The 15,877-nt window shown below is 34.5% G+C and overlaps 2 protein-coding genes across 2 annotated transcripts; one reads left to right on the top strand and one right to left on the bottom strand.

Annotated features, from left to right (window-relative positions):
• Nucleotides 1–352: 352 nt before the first annotated feature.
• On the bottom strand, nucleotides 353–9,296 carry LOC128230108 (PRKR-interacting protein 1 homolog). The gene is made up of 6 exons (XM_052942124.1): nucleotides 9,146–9,296; nucleotides 7,011–7,089; nucleotides 6,321–6,421; nucleotides 4,850–4,935; nucleotides 3,974–4,026; nucleotides 353–1,518 (listed from the first exon to the last, which is right to left on the bottom strand). The coding sequence occupies exons 1-6, from the start codon at nucleotides 9,248–9,250 to the stop codon at nucleotides 1,199–1,201; spliced, it is 744 nt and encodes a 247-aa protein (XP_052798084.1). The 5' UTR covers nucleotides 9,251–9,296; the 3' UTR covers nucleotides 353–1,198.
• Nucleotides 9,297–9,368: 72 nt separating this feature from the next.
• LOC128230109 (uncharacterized) lies at nucleotides 9,369–14,318 on the top strand. The gene is made up of 4 exons (XM_052942125.1): nucleotides 9,369–9,726; nucleotides 11,253–11,464; nucleotides 11,874–12,062; nucleotides 13,412–14,318. Exons 1-4 carry the CDS (start codon nucleotides 9,440–9,442, stop codon nucleotides 13,735–13,737), a joined length of 1,014 nt encoding a protein of 337 aa, XP_052798085.1. The 5' UTR covers nucleotides 9,369–9,439; the 3' UTR covers nucleotides 13,738–14,318.
• Nucleotides 14,319–15,877: the final 1,559 nt, after the last annotated feature.

Below are 15,877 nucleotides of genomic sequence, written 5' to 3'. Positions count from 1 at the left end.
AAAATAAAGGATCAGAAGTTAAGATGTTTGTTGTTCAAAAGTTTATTACAATGCCTTGAATAACTAGTGTTATGTAGTGAATGTACTGTACACAAGATCCAGTTGTCGTTGGAGAAAAAAAAAAAAAAAAAAAAAAAACCTACCTAACTACCCACCTTAAAAAATCTGGGTAGGGTTACTCCAAATAAGAAATTTTTTAAGGTTGGCCTAATGTAAGAAATATATAGCAGAAACTAAAAATGTTGTTTCTTAAGCACCCCATGATAGCTGACATCTTCCTTCAATGGAAGCATGTTCGAAGAATGACAGCATTATTAACAAGCTAAGCAAATGGGCGAATAACAATGCAATAGAATTTTGAACATTTTATTAAGACCTTTCAGAAATTTCAGAGTGATAAATCAGACTTGAGTAACTACTGAAGAAAATTAAATTACATGCAGCGATCAATTTGCAACAATGTGTCAAAGAGTTATTAATTTTGCCCAGACCACAATTTCATATTGTCATCGATCAATGTCTGAAGTTTCTTGAAATTCCTTTCAATAGTTTACCTGTAAGGATTTTGAAAAAAAATTGTTGGATAAAAAATAAGTACAAGGGATGATAAATCACCAAGAGTTATCAACCATGCACTGTATGAAGTTAGTGTTTAAAGACTGCTTTAAATAGTTTTCGTTTCTTTTAAGTAATGTGATGTTCCTGCAGAATTTTCTCTATAAAAAATAAACAAGGGGGGATAACTTTACATCAAATCACCCCAAGTGATAACTATTTCAGCTTCACATAAGTCTTGCTGTCCCTGCCATCTATCAGTATTCCAAGCTTAATGCAATTTCTGAGATATACCAGGGACAAAATTTGAAGAAAATCAAAGGATAATGAGAAATCACTCTGCAAAAAAGTTATAAGTTCTTTTGTTGTGTTTGATTTTATATTGTCATCAGGGCTCAAAGTTTCATCAACACTTAATCCAGGATAAATATAACATATTTAAACCTGTAAACCAACAATGTAAAAACTGCTATTTAGCCACATTCACTTTGTAATGTCCGCAACCTAAGTGCCAAGTTCTGTGTTCCATTTAAATGAAATCTATCCTCATGTACTTAGAGATAAGTGATTGTAACAAAAGCCATCATTTTCTTGATTGAAGGTATGCCCCCAATTTCTGATGTTTTCTCTCTCATGGTAAAGTTCAGGTGTTTTCATTTGAAGGTTCACTGTCTGTTTCTGATTTCACCTGTGCTTCAACACTGTCACCCCTTGCTTCACTATTATCCTCATGGAGATCATTGTCAGTGTCATCACATTGTTCAGTTTTAACTGTGACAGACTCATCCTTATGCTGACTATCAATTTCATCTGCATTCTCAGCATCCTCCGACCCAGCGTCCTCTCTATCAGCCTGACACGAACTTGGATTACCTCCATTGTCTGATAATTTATCTTCCTTTTCTGTAGAGTTATCTGCCCCTGTCTCATTGTCCTCCTCTTCCTCACTCTCAGATTCATCGTCTGAAATTAAAGGAAATATTTCATGTTTAATGGAGTAAACTCTTAGTGTGTCCGTGAACTTTTATGTAGGAGTGTTAGTCTTGCACGGGATGTGGCATGTCGTCTTATTACTGAACATGTGTGCAAAGTCATTTTAAAAGCTCTCCCTGCATGCCAATGTTTAGAACTGACATGGAAAAATTAATTGTGGACTGAAAACTCACCTGAAATGTTAAAGCTCCATTCTAGAGGGTTCTAGTCAGTATACAATGTACTTATTTATAATTATTTATGAATAAAGTAATAAATTGCAGGTCGAATAAGACCTTTTGAAAGCTTTCTATAACATTACTACTTGAAGGCAAAAAAACTATAAACAAGAATAAAAGCTTTGTTCTAATGTACATGTGTGCATGTTAAAAACAATAACAATCATTCAATGTTGACAAATTCTGCCAGAGTCACAAGATCTGTTGATATTTTACATAAAACCCTCGATAGTTTTAATATCTACCATGGCGTAATGGACTTTTTTTCTATTTCTTAGTGTCTCATTTTCTTTTTTATCATAACATTTATCAATTTTATTTCATGTATCAAATCAACTTCAATATCACCTCGACTTGTTCTTCAAATGTTAACAATTGGCCAACTGCTTATTGGCCTTATTGAAAATACTGTAGATTGGTTTATTTCTTTTAGTAATTAAATATTCATGATTTATCAGGAATCAATCAGGTTGTGAGATATATAATATGAGTATATATTTATTAAAGAGTAAGCAATGGCGTTGCCAATTTTAAACTTTGGGTATTTTGTGAAAATTGAAAATTTGAAAATAAAAAAGCAGTACCGGGTACATTGTGAAATTCAAGATTTTACAATGAAACCTGTTTTGATTGGGAGGACGTGACATTCGGAACACCTCAACCATTTTCCAGACAACGCGAAAACTTTTTCTTCTTCACAGGACATTGCGACAGGTAAACACTGAAAGTTTACCTGTCGCACCAAATTTTTACCTGTCGCAATGTTACAAACAGTATTCAGTTACATCAGTCTAAACCTTGATTTAAAGCCTCTTTTTAAAATAAGTTTTGTAATTCCCCATTATAACAGGTTTAGATCTTTTTGGTTTGATTTGTCCTACAGTACTATAATAAATTACAAAAAAGCTAAACATCATGTAAAAAAATCAATATTCGGATCTTATGTCATAATTTTTTTCTTCCTTTGCCTCCCAAAAAAAACTCATACCTGGTTCGTCTACCCATGGAACATCTTACTCTTTTAATTCATCTTTAAATTAAAGATACAGTACAGTTATAAAATGTAACGAATTGTACTACAAGTCAAACTCAGGCACAACATTTATGCAAAAACGAAAGTAGAGTTCTTGTTATTGACAATGTTAAACAGAGCGGAAAGAAAGTCAGCTCGGTATTTAAATTAACACGATTGCCGGGAACCACTTCGCCGAAAATAAATACATACGGAATTTTGTAATTTCCGAACATTTCCGTAAAATAAAAGTATTAGAGTACGAGCTGAAATCGGAACCTTACGCGTTTTATCGGCTTTTACGGAAACATGTCAAAACGGGGTTTAAAAATAGTGATACACGGATTAACACGCTGAATAATCATGATATAATAGTTAAAATTCCTCTGAACATTTATTTAGAAACTGAAAGTAAATTTTCCGAAAATTAAACGGTGCTGACTGTATTTTTTCACCGGACATTGTGACCAACCAAAACAAAAGTTTCGTCAGTCAAAATGAAAATATACCGGACATGTCCGACTTTCCGACGGACATTCGCATTGTCTGCATTTTCCATCGAAAACAACCTCTGTTGTATGCTGGTACATGTACATCAGTAAAAGTAGTTCGTAAAATTTATACAATAGTATTAATTAATTGTAGTGTATTTTGTATACGGTACCTAAGTTTAAATTGATTGCCAGTGAAGTGTATTTTTGCATAAATAATTAAGATTTTCAAGAGTAAAGTCATTAAGTTAAACTGCTAAATTGAATTAACTAATATACTTGCACCGTAGTTTAATGTAAAAAAATTCTGACATCGTAACCCGTCCACATACATCCAAAGTTGTTTTCGATGGAAAATGACCAAGGTGTTCCTATTTGAGGACAGGCCGGGGAGGGCATCCAAAAATGATATAACAGTTTTGAACTTTGGGACCGTCATCTGATTTTGGGAGCTCTGCAGTCTTTTCCTAATCTAATTGAGTGAATATGAGAGAACCATAGCGCAAAATAATTTGATACAATTTCCTTTGGTCCGAAATACTTAAACAATAATTGGTGTTGAATTTTTCAAATTGAATATGTCACTTAATTGAAGCATAGCCCTTTTAAAGCTTGTAAATCAAATATAAATCCCAATTTCTTTGTAAGTAATATTTAAATACCCTCACATCATACAGCATAAGCACCCATAAACCCACACCTACCTTTCTGTTCCGTTTTCTGTTTCTTGTTTTTCTGTTTCTGCTTCTTCTTTTGCCTGGATAACAAACAACATATATGAAAGCTATATATGCAACTAGGAGATCATGCTGAGATTTAGCTTATACCCTGGAAATACAGGAGGGTGATAACTAAACCAACACACTGCTTAACAAGGAAGCTGCTTAATTTGTAACAGAGTGATTGGCGGGTATATTAAAATAATCACACAAATAAAACGGTAATAATTTCACTGATTATGAAGGAATTCAAATTAAAACTGAGAAAAAAAAATGATGCACATCGGGCAATTTTGTCTGACAGAAACATGTGGTTAAGACTGCATTAAGAAATGCTATGACCTTGACCCTTGACGAAAATATGCATACCTCTTAATGGGTTTCTTTGATGCCCTCTCTAATAAATACAAGATACTTGTACCTCTTACAGTGCTCCAGCCAGAATTTGAAAAGGGCCGTCTGTTAGGTCGAAAGGGCACTTTAAATGCACACTGAATGAGCCTTAATGGGGCACTTTCAAGGGTCAGTGTTTAATTCATACTGTGTATTTGTTGTGCCTGCATTCAATACTAATAGTTTGTTAAAATACCTTAGCTTTTATCTTCACTTAAGTGTCAAATTATGAATATTTATTAGTTCATACTTCTTTATGAAAACTGACAGCCCTGTCAAACAAAAGGGCACAGGGGAATAGTAAAAAGCCTTGAGGGTGCCAGAAAAGGGCAGCAGGTTGCAGGAAGAAGCCAGCAGGCGGCGCCCTTTTATTATTTATTATTTAGGCCGAGTAAAAGCACTGCTCTAAATGCATTTCTTTGCCAGCCTCTCTTATTATAACAAGATACAAGGACAAGTGTGATGTACCTCTTAGCACGTTTCTTTGCAGTCCTCTCTTCTGCCTGCTTCATGTTCTCCACAACCTTCCGCTGGTAGGCCTCCTCTGCAGTCTCCTACAATGCATGACATGTAGCTCAAGCCAAATAACCCTATTGTTACATAGACTTAGGACAGTTTCATTGATTAGCAGAATTAGACCCATCACCAGTACATAAATTTAACGCCTTCATAGTTTATTTATCCAGATATTTTTTAATCGATGGACACAGCTTACTGCCAATGATTTTCAAACAAGTGTATCTACAATTAGGTTCTATTTCAGCCCAACAAAGTGTGCAGCACTTACAATCATAGAACTTGTGTGTCTCAACAAGAGTATTGGTAAGGCCTAAAAAAAAAATACATTTGGTTCGGGTTACCCGACCCTACCTACGGCATAGGCGCAGACCCTACCGTTTTTATAGTCAGTTTGAAAAAAAAAATGAAAAACTAAAAAAAAAAAAAAAAAAAAATTTTTTTTATTTTTTTTGCTTTTCAATATGTAGTATAAAACCTTAATTGCTTATATAGAAGATAACTTTAATACCATTCTCCAATGATGAAAATGACATTCTTATATAAAGCCTAATAAAAAAAAAAAAAAAAAAAAAAAAGCCTACCTACCCTACCTATTTTTGAAAAGGATGTAACCCTAACCAAACAATTTTTTTTTTAGGCCTAATGTATTTTTGGTTGTTTATATATATTCTATAATACAAATGAAGTAATACCCTTTTAAATGATACTACAATTATATGGGGCCACTAAGCATCAAAATTTGTTATTTAATTTAATTTAATTTCTATCTCCAAGACTTTACAAGTTTACTTGAATTTCAAAGCTCTAAAGGCAATACCACTATAACAGTTCCAACATATTTAGTTAAAAATTAGGCACATAAGTAAGGTGTAAAGATAAAATTGTTTCTTTTAACCCAACTGACCCTATTTTTCCCCCTACCTTACACTTACTGGCCGTTACAATCCGTGTGGATTTTTCGTAATTCTTAAAAGAAAATCCTTTATGAGTGACCATGTTAATATTTGACCATTTTTGATTTAAAACTTTCTGTATTGGTGATGTACCCTGAAATAGGTCAGTTTGGTACAGAAATTCAAGTTCCCAGAAAGAAAAAAATCTATAGATGTCTATCTACTGACTGAAATCCGGTACTCAAAAAAAACAAGCTATGTCTACCTACCGACCCTATTTTTTTTTTGAGATGTTAGTTTATATGTACCTCAGGCACCATAAAGCTCTAAAGTAGATTTTAAGTTTTAACAAGAGCTGTCACAGAGACAGTGCGCTTGACTATTCCCGTGTTTTTCAGTGTAAGGATTAAACAGTTTTGGCCGGGCTCCAAGACAGCACTGGGGAGTTATCATAAACCACTGCACTTTCCAGCCAAGTTACTTGAGAGTTATTCATAATAGGGACCAACAATGTCTTATATGTTAACCTTTTCATTTTTCTCTTTGTCAAACTTCTGTCGAGCGTACTCTCTCCGCCGCACACCTCTATACACGTGAAAGTCACCACTCCCAGCTCCGGCACTCGATCCTGAAATAAATCAGATAACCCTTTTGCATAATATTATCATCAATTGAACCCACTTATAACATTCGCAAAAATAATCCAAAGATATTTCTTTGTTATAAAGTAAAATGTTTGTTTATTATAGTATCACCCCTCTTAGTTAAGGGCCAGCCCGTGGGGCTTATGAGACACCTACATTCGTGAACATCTGTTATATTTATAGCTGGTAAACTTCTCAGCACTATTCTCACTGGTCTGCACTGAACATTGAACATCATAATGGATCAACACATCAAGTACTGTATTTTGTATGATGCATCTGAGGTGACGTCACATCAGTTAAAATTCTATACACATTCCCTCACATGAATAAGTAAAAAAGGACATAGAAACTTTAGTTTATTTGAATTTTCTAATTTGACAATAGTTGATCTTTTTCTCGAAAAACCTGATAAATGAATGCATCATTTTTTAAAAGTATTATTGACCAATTCTAACTTAAACGTATGTACAATCATACATGAAATAAGAATGATTATTGAATTTAAAAATTATTATTAAAAAAATATCTTTTTAAAATAGAGAGATAGGATAGACAAAACAATGCTCATACCCCAAACATTTCGGACAAACTCGAGGGGATCCCTTGGTTTATAATCCTTGGACTTTTCCGGAATGAAAACAGGTTTTTCCTGAAATTTAATATATTTTTAAAATCATTAATTTAGATAAAAGCATCAATTAGCTTGGGTACAAATTATACACACAATTTATTGCGTTGATGACATCTCACCATTTGGAAGTGCCTGAGGATGAATCGATGAATATGTTTTAATTCAATTTTGTTTAAAAGTTCATATGACTTTTACTGGTGTCAGAAATGGAATGCAGGAGTTATTGGATTAGCTTAATTGGTTGTAGATGCGAAAAGAGTGCCTACAGCAGGGTTGTAACCCACAACCGCTGGAACAGACGCATGGCACTCTACCAACTGAGCTAACCAGGTTGCTGGTTCTTACCAACACACTATTATTGCAGTGGTCGAAATTAGCACAAGCCCGCAAGCCCTGCACTGGTAAAATGTCTTCTGGGCTTGCTCAAATTCTGAATTCTATATAGCGGGGCTTGTTTGAAAATATGAGTCCATGCAATAGTATAAGAATTCGGGCTTGTTCATCCAAAAGTCTAATTTCGATGACTGTTATTGAATCTTATTTTTTCAAATTTTCAAATCTAATCTTATTCAAAACATTATATATTCAGATCAGACTAATAATGTAGTTTGATTTCAGTTTATATAGCCACAGGGGCAGGATGCAAAGTTTTAGCACACCCCTTTGACCACCCCTCCCACACACACCCCATTTTTAAAAAAATCCCAGACTTATTAATAATGATTGGGGAACTGTTACTAATGAAAACTTACAAAAATTTTTTTTTTTTAAATTTCTATTCAATTAGCTTTGTAAAAGGGTGACAACTTGCCCCTGTATTTCCCCATATTTACTGAGATGACCCAGCTGAAGAGACCATAACTTTGTCAATTCTTAACCAAACTTTACACTTTTGGGCTTTCCTTGCAGGGGTAATACCTAGCTACAATAATGAGTGATCAGGGATACTTTTTTTATTATTTTGACATTTCTTATGTATCCCTGTAACGCTACAACTCTACCATTTAACACCGTGTGAAATAATATATGAAGTAATAATATGCATCGATGCTGAATAATAATGACAAAATTATTCAATATATACCTGACAGTGATCTAAACTGGATTGAATTTGTCATTAGAGGCATTATTTTCACATAAATATATTCCAGGTCACGAATACCCTTTTATACATGTACACAACCTGTAAGATTTGTTCCAGATTTACAGATATCGGAATGCTTGACAAACAATCGACACATGTAAGTGTTTTATGATATCTGAATATATTTTTGGCATAATGACCTACATAAATATGTGTTTAATAGTAGGCAATAATATTTTCGAAGAAATTTGAATTTACAACAGAGATCATTTCAATATTGTGGCCGCGAAGATTTTCAGCTCAAGGCCCGTTCGCTACTTTTTGCTGGGATGGTGGACGTCACGAGTCTGCCATAGTGAAAAAAATCGTCAAAAGACTCGTTGATGGCCATTTAGTGGAATAGGTTAATACCAATCTTTAAAAAAATGTACACTTGCCGAAAATAAATTCAATTTCAAACCCGAAATGCAAAAGACCCATGTTACTCGAGGATCCAATTACAAAGTTTCAAAGTTATCAAGGAGTTTTCAATGCATGGATTTATTTTGTATCAACATGATTGTCTTATGCACTAGTCAATTGTAACCACGGCCCCCCCCCCCAGGTCCGGGTGTATACCGTGGATAGCCGGGGAAATCGGCCGTGTATTTACCTTCCAGGTGGCCCCGCAGTGCTGGGTGAATGCGGTGGTTTTGTCTTCGCAAAAATATAGCAGGATTGGGCCTAACCTATTGTCCCTGGGGTGCAGGGGCATTTGGCGGGGATTTGACCATATATTCGTCCCCGCAGGACGGGGATTTTACCCGAGGTTGGCTGGACCGAAAGTCAAAGTCCCCGCTATTCCCCAGACCTGGGGGGCCGTGGTTACAATTGACTGGTGCATTATTTATCCACTTGTCTTAAGTTGTCGCGAAATTGCATGACAATTCAATTTCTGTATATTTTTCATCTAAATATTATACTAAAAATCAAAAGCGTTACTAGTATTACCACTCTATTCATTAATTTTTCGAGTCGAATTCTCTGTAATTCTGCAGCATTTTTCGCAACAACGATTTCTTTTTCTTCCTTTCCAGGCTTCTTCTTGTCCGCCATTTTGAGACTGGTGTACACAGATTTCAAATAATTTAACCGATTAAATGAAATTATAACGAAGCCGTCCAAAAGAATAAGGGGACGCTACTCCCATATTGTTGACAATCAGCTGTTTATCACTTCCGTTGAAATGTCACCACAATTTGTAATCAATTTGATTGCAAGTCACAGTCTTGATTGTGAAACTCTATGACTCAGCGATTGCTACATCGTTTAGTAAAGGGGACGTGTAACTTTTGGAAGAAGTTTAATTCAAAAATAAGAATGGATGTCGAAAATAAGATTGTTGACCTTACTATAGACCCAGTTGATTCAAAAGGATACATGGACATCAGTGACTTTAATGTGTTTGCATGGTCAATTTCTGGAATTGAAACATCAGTAGTCGTGAGGAAGAAATTAGGGGGGATGATATGTTGCTTTGACATGGGATATTCTTGCAGACAAAACGTTGGTTGTGATAAAATTTTAATCAGGTATGATATGGTCTACTGGTACCTAGTGTAACGGTCCGCTGTAGACGGCGGATGTGCATTCATAGTGTAATGGTGTGTGTTCATAATAATATTCGCTATAAAACGGAAGTACGTTCATACCGGATGTAAACTTGGTTGGTAATATGCAAATTAGCAAATCCCAGGCTTTGTGAGAATAGAGAAGTTAGTGTATATAAAGACCAGTGGACCCCTTCAGGGTTGAGCATGCTTTTCCCTGAAGGGGTCTGTTGGTGTTTGTTTTATTATGCCAGAAAGCTCGGCTATCTGGTGTTTGTTTGTTAGGTCGCACGTTACAAATGATGGCAGCAGTGGGATAATGACAACTGCCGGAACGGAGTTGCCTTACCCATGTGTTTCCCAGTCCAATACTCGGGACGAGTCTTCTCGGAGGGGAAAGTAATGTAACAGTCCACTGTAGGTGGCGGATGTACATTCATAGTGTAACGGTCCGCTGTAAGCGGCGGATGTGCGTTCATAATAATATTCCGTATAAAACGGAAGTACGTTCATACCGGATGTAAACTTGGTTGGTAATATGCAAATTAGCAAATCCCGGGCTATGTGAGAATAGAGAAGTTAGTGTATATAAAGACCAGTGGACCCCTTCAGGGTCGAGCATGCTTTTCCCTGAAGGGATCTGTTGGTGTTTGTTTCATTACGCCAGAAAGCTCGGCTATCTGGTGTTTATTTGTTTCATTGACATCCCACGTTACACTAGGATTAGCCACAATAAATTGATAATGCACGTTTGGGGAACTTTTTTAACATTTGGATATTCATTTTGTTCCCTAAATGCCACAAGTCCACTGATTCATACCAATGTAAAATATATTTTTTAATTGTAACTCCACAGTATTTAACACTGCATTGTTAAATAAAAACACAAATGTTACAAATAAAATATTTTGAGCCATTAACCTTTCTCTTATTACACTTAGTATTTCATGAAACAAAAATTCAGATCGATCTGTCAACAAAGCATTGCCGTTTTTGAACTATCTAGCAGCTGTCCGTTATCTTTCCGCTCAATATACTTAGCGCAGGGATCTGCCATTCTTGGCTAGGAAAACAACAAGTGGGATATGGATGCGCAGAGTCACCAAAACAAAATTGTCAAAGACTCTGAAGCGGCTTTTTATATGGACTTAACCTAGAATAACTTGTGTATATGTTTTGCATTGACAAAATGTACATTGTAACAGGTGACATGAATGATCTGTATTAACACTTTGTTCTTTACAGTTACAATAGTTATAAATAATAGTTATAATAATTACACTTAATGAAACTAGGGGTACACATAGATTATTAGTCTAAAATTAGTCCAAGCTTCATTGACTCTCCTTTGCTTGTTAGGTTCCTATCAAAGAAATAATATAAAAAGCTGGTATTATCATGACAATCAAGTCTAGTCTTGACCTGCTGTATTTATTACAGAGTGTAGTTTAGTGCGTGGTGTTTTTTGGATGCCGATGTCAAGTATAAAATATGCATTTTTGTTGCAGCCATGGACACATGGACCATATATCTGCTGTTCCACATCATATCAAGAAGAGAGAGTTGAATGGTCTGAAAGGTGCAACATATTATGTACCACCTCATCTTGTAACTCCCTTGCAAGAAGCTTGCAGACAGTTTTCTGTGATCAGTGAGGATAAACAAGTTCTCCAAAATGCACACATAGTTGGCATTAGTCCTGGGGACAATATTAATGTAAGTTCCTCAAGCACACTGCAAATTATGAATATTGAAAAATGGCATGATATTTATTATGATGTATATGAAGTGCCTTTAAAAGGTTTATGAATTTTAATTACACATTTGGAGGTTCATAGCTTTATAATTAGATAAGATCATTTCTATCTTAAACACAGTTTTGTACTACCTGGTATTAATATTTGTTTTGTGGTTGTAAGAATTGGAGATCTTGCAAGGTTATCACATATATATTTTGAAGAAAAATATATATTGCTCTCATCAGAGAAATAAAAGAATATTAGTTGTAAATTTATATTGAAAAAGTTTGCTTTCTTATTGTGGAGACAGATTAACTGCATTTGGTTTTTATTGAAGGTAATCATTGTTCAAATTCATCCGTAAAGCTTTATTTTCATTCTACAGCTTGGGGGGTAATCATTATGCAATACCATTTCCGACTGTGCATCGGGTTGCGAGTCAAGGATATCTGGTCTACAAGACAACCAAGAAACTAAAACCAGAATTCAAGGACCTTAAAGGGCATGAAATTGGGGCCAAGAAAAAGGATGGTGTAGACATTTATGATGTAACAGAAACTCCAGAAGTAGCGTTCACAGGTAGATGAATCAGAGAATAATAAAAAATAATTTCCTAAAGATTTTAAAAAGTAAATTTATCAAATGTTATACTTCAAAATATTTTTTCCAAGGTTGAAATGCATATTAATGTACCTCAAGACAGTTTTTAAAAAGTCAATGATGATTAAAGTCTTTAGTTCTCCTAAGAAATAGTGAATATTAACTGTTTATTAGTGCCAGATGTAAATGAGGCATCTGCATTTTTTTTATATCAACATTTTAACATAAATATACTCATTTGCAAACTAAAGATAACTGTTCTATTGTATACACTGTTCTCAATAAGAATCAGCTGCCGGTGGGTTTAAATGGTTAAATGGTTAAACGATTTAAATTGAAATAGGTCCAATTCAAATTTGGAAAAATCAGTAATATAATGTACAATATTAATTTGCTAGAGAGGCATAGTATAGATTGAATTCTTAATTCTTCAATTTTAATGCATTAGTATGTTCAACTTGTTTGACTTTAATGATAAAAAGAAAAATAAGCCTATATACACAATTTGGGTTCGGAATGGAAAAATGTAAGCAATATATATATATTTTTAAACTGGGGAAATTGTGGTCATAACATCAAGATATTAATTGAAAGCTCCATTTATAAAAGCTTTATAATGCTTCCATTTGTTTTGATCAATAAATTCAAATGAGTTATATATAACAATGCATTTAAATGAAAAAAGTAATTTTGAATCCACCATTGTGCCCCTTTAAGTCAAAATATTTTCTTAAAGTTTTTTTTTAATTTATGCATATTTATAAGGTAATAACTTAAAATGGCCACTTCCTTCAAGAAATATTACAAACTCCGCCAAATTTTAGTTTCCAAAATTCTTTTACTTTTTTAACAGAAGTCATTAGAGCGATTATAAACTAATAATGCTAGATTTTTATCCCCGATGCCCCTCCTTTTTTCTGCCACCCCTTAAATTTTATTGACTCAAATTATATTGAAATAAAAACTAGGGTCTTGATTTGTGTATCGGTCCGGTACTGTCTTGGAATGGCGTTTATTCATACCTACGTTATCGATCTATAACATTCACATGTATAAACGGAGAATTGTTGCGATCATGTTCAGGGTTCATCTAGAAACTCATGTATATGGCCCCTTATACAATAAGAAAGAGCATGATCACATATTCAACAGTGAAACAGCCATCTAAGAAAAATGAATAATAACATGTCCCCCCTGCCCACATTAAAAAAAAATGATGGAAATCTAGAAATTAATTTATATTGGCCTTAGTTACCATTTTTATTTTAAAGAAAACTTGAAAAAAGGTTTGCCAACTTATTTTTCACATTGTATTGTCTTGATTCCAGGTGACACAACATTTCAGGTTTTTACGAACAGTGTGGCTCCACCTGACTTGTTTAAGGTAAAACTGCTGATCATGGAGGCGACATATCTGGATTCTACCGAAGACATGGAAGAAAATGTCGACAAGGCACGACAGTGGGGCCATATTCACCTCTCAGAGATATTTGAAAATGCTGAGCTGTTTAAAGACATTGAGAACATTCTCCTCATTCACATGTCCGATAAATACTCTCCAAGCTACATAAATAAACAAGTGTTCCAAAATCTACCTGATGTGCTCAAAGGGAAAGTCCGTGTGGCAACTTTGGCAAAAGAAAGATATCTATAATGGATTTTATTGAATCCATTCATAAATAAGATAGTGATATTATTTTTGTCATGCAGGTTTAGGCATGGCATAGAAATCTTTGAAAATTATGGTTTTAATAGCTACAACCCTTTCAGTGACATGCATTATATTGTACAGGCCCCAATTTTCGTGAAATATCTTAAGCATAACAGGTTTAAATATCATATGTCACTTAACCAATTGCTTGATTAAACTTGGTTTCAAAATAATTTTAAACAAAAAAAAGTTTATCATTAAAATATTATATTTTAAATAATTTAAAAGTCTCAAAACTCTCAAAAAGAGAAAATTTCTCAATTTACCGGTACACCAAAACCGAAATAGTGAAATAACTTTATTCTGTTATACTCAAGGATTTACGGGTAAGATTATCCAAGAAATTGGGGCCTCATATCATAAAACACATTATCTGCCATAATAATTTGTTAGTCAAAATTCATATCAATCAGGGATTATTTGAGATACAAACATGTATGTACACATGCTATTGGTGCAATGATATTTACCTCTCTTCCTTACAACAAACATTTTCTATAGCATTTTTACAAATAAATATTGTATTTAAAGTCTGCTGTCCTTATTATTATAAAAGAACATTTTATTTGTTGAAGTCAATCATACGTAACGTATGAAATAAAAGGGACAGATTCAGGATGTAATTGAGGCATATTTTTCACGTTATGAATGAATTATGCCTGGACTATGGAAGGAAACATTATTCTATTCATTAGCAATGGTATGATTCTGATAGATTCCATACGTAACATTTATCAATATATATATTTAAACATCATCAGAACCTAGACTGTTCATAATATTATGAATGTAGTAACAAAAGCCACAATGACCTCGGTCTATTCATTCATGGTTCTTAAAGATCTTGGGCTATTTAATTCACGAGCCACAATGCTCTAGGTCTATTTAATGCACGAGCCACAATGCTCTAGGTCTATTTAATTCACGAGCCACGATGCTCTAGGTCTATTTAATTCACGAGCCACAATGCTTTAGGTCTATTTAATTCACGAGCCACGATGCTCTAGGTCTATTTAATTCACGAGCCACAATGCTCTAGGTCTATTTAATTCACGAGCCACAATGCTCTAGGTCTATTAAATTCACGAGCCACGATGCTCTAGGTATATTTAATTCACGAGCCACTATGATTTTGGCCTATTCAACTCAAGAACCATTATGATCTTGGCCTATTCAGTTCACGAGCCACCATGATCTTGGCCTATTACATTCACGAGTCACAATGATCTTTGCCTATTCAGTTCACGAGCCACTATGATCTTGGCTTATTTAATTCGCGAGCCTGACTATTATTTTGGCCTATTTAGTTCACGAGCCACTATGATCTTGGCCTATTTAATTTACAAACAACTATGATCTTGGCCTATTCCATTTACGAGCCACAATGATCTTGGCCTATTTAATTCACAAGTCACAATGATTTTGGCCTATTTAAGTCACAAGCCACTATGATCTTGGCCTATTTAATTTACAAGTCACAATGATTTTGGCCTATTTAAGTCACAATCCACTATGATCTTGGCCTATTTCATTCACAAGTCACAACGATCTTGGCCTATTTAAGTCACAAGCTACTATGATCTTGGCCTATTTCATTCACAAGTCATAATGTTTTTGTCCTATTTAAGTTACAAGCCACTATGATAATGACCTATTTAAGTCACAAGCCACTATGATCTTGGCCTATTTCATTCACAAGTCACAATGATCTTGGTTTATTTCATTCACAAGTCACAATGATCTTGGTATATTTCATTCACAATCCACTATGATTTTGGCCTATTTCATTCACAAGTCACAATGATCTTGGCCTATTTAAGTGACAAGCCACTTTGATCTTGGCATATTTTATTCACAAGTCACAATGATCTTGGCCTATTTAATTCATGAGCCGCAATGACCTTGTCGTATTTCATCCAAGGTTCTTAAAAAGATCTTGGTCTATTTCATTCACGAGTCGCAATGATCCTGGTCTATTTCATTCACGAGTCGCAATGATCTTGGCCTATTTCATTCACGAGTCGTAATGATCTTGGCCTATTTCATTCACGAGTCGCAATGATCTTGGCCTATTTCATTCACG

This window comes from Mya arenaria, chromosome 4 (genome assembly GCF_026914265.1).
Source record: "Mya arenaria isolate MELC-2E11 chromosome 4, ASM2691426v1".
In the NCBI taxonomy this organism is placed as follows: domain Eukaryota; kingdom Metazoa; phylum Mollusca; class Bivalvia; order Myida; family Myidae; genus Mya; species Mya arenaria.
This window is presented reverse-complemented; position numbering and strand designations above follow the sequence as displayed.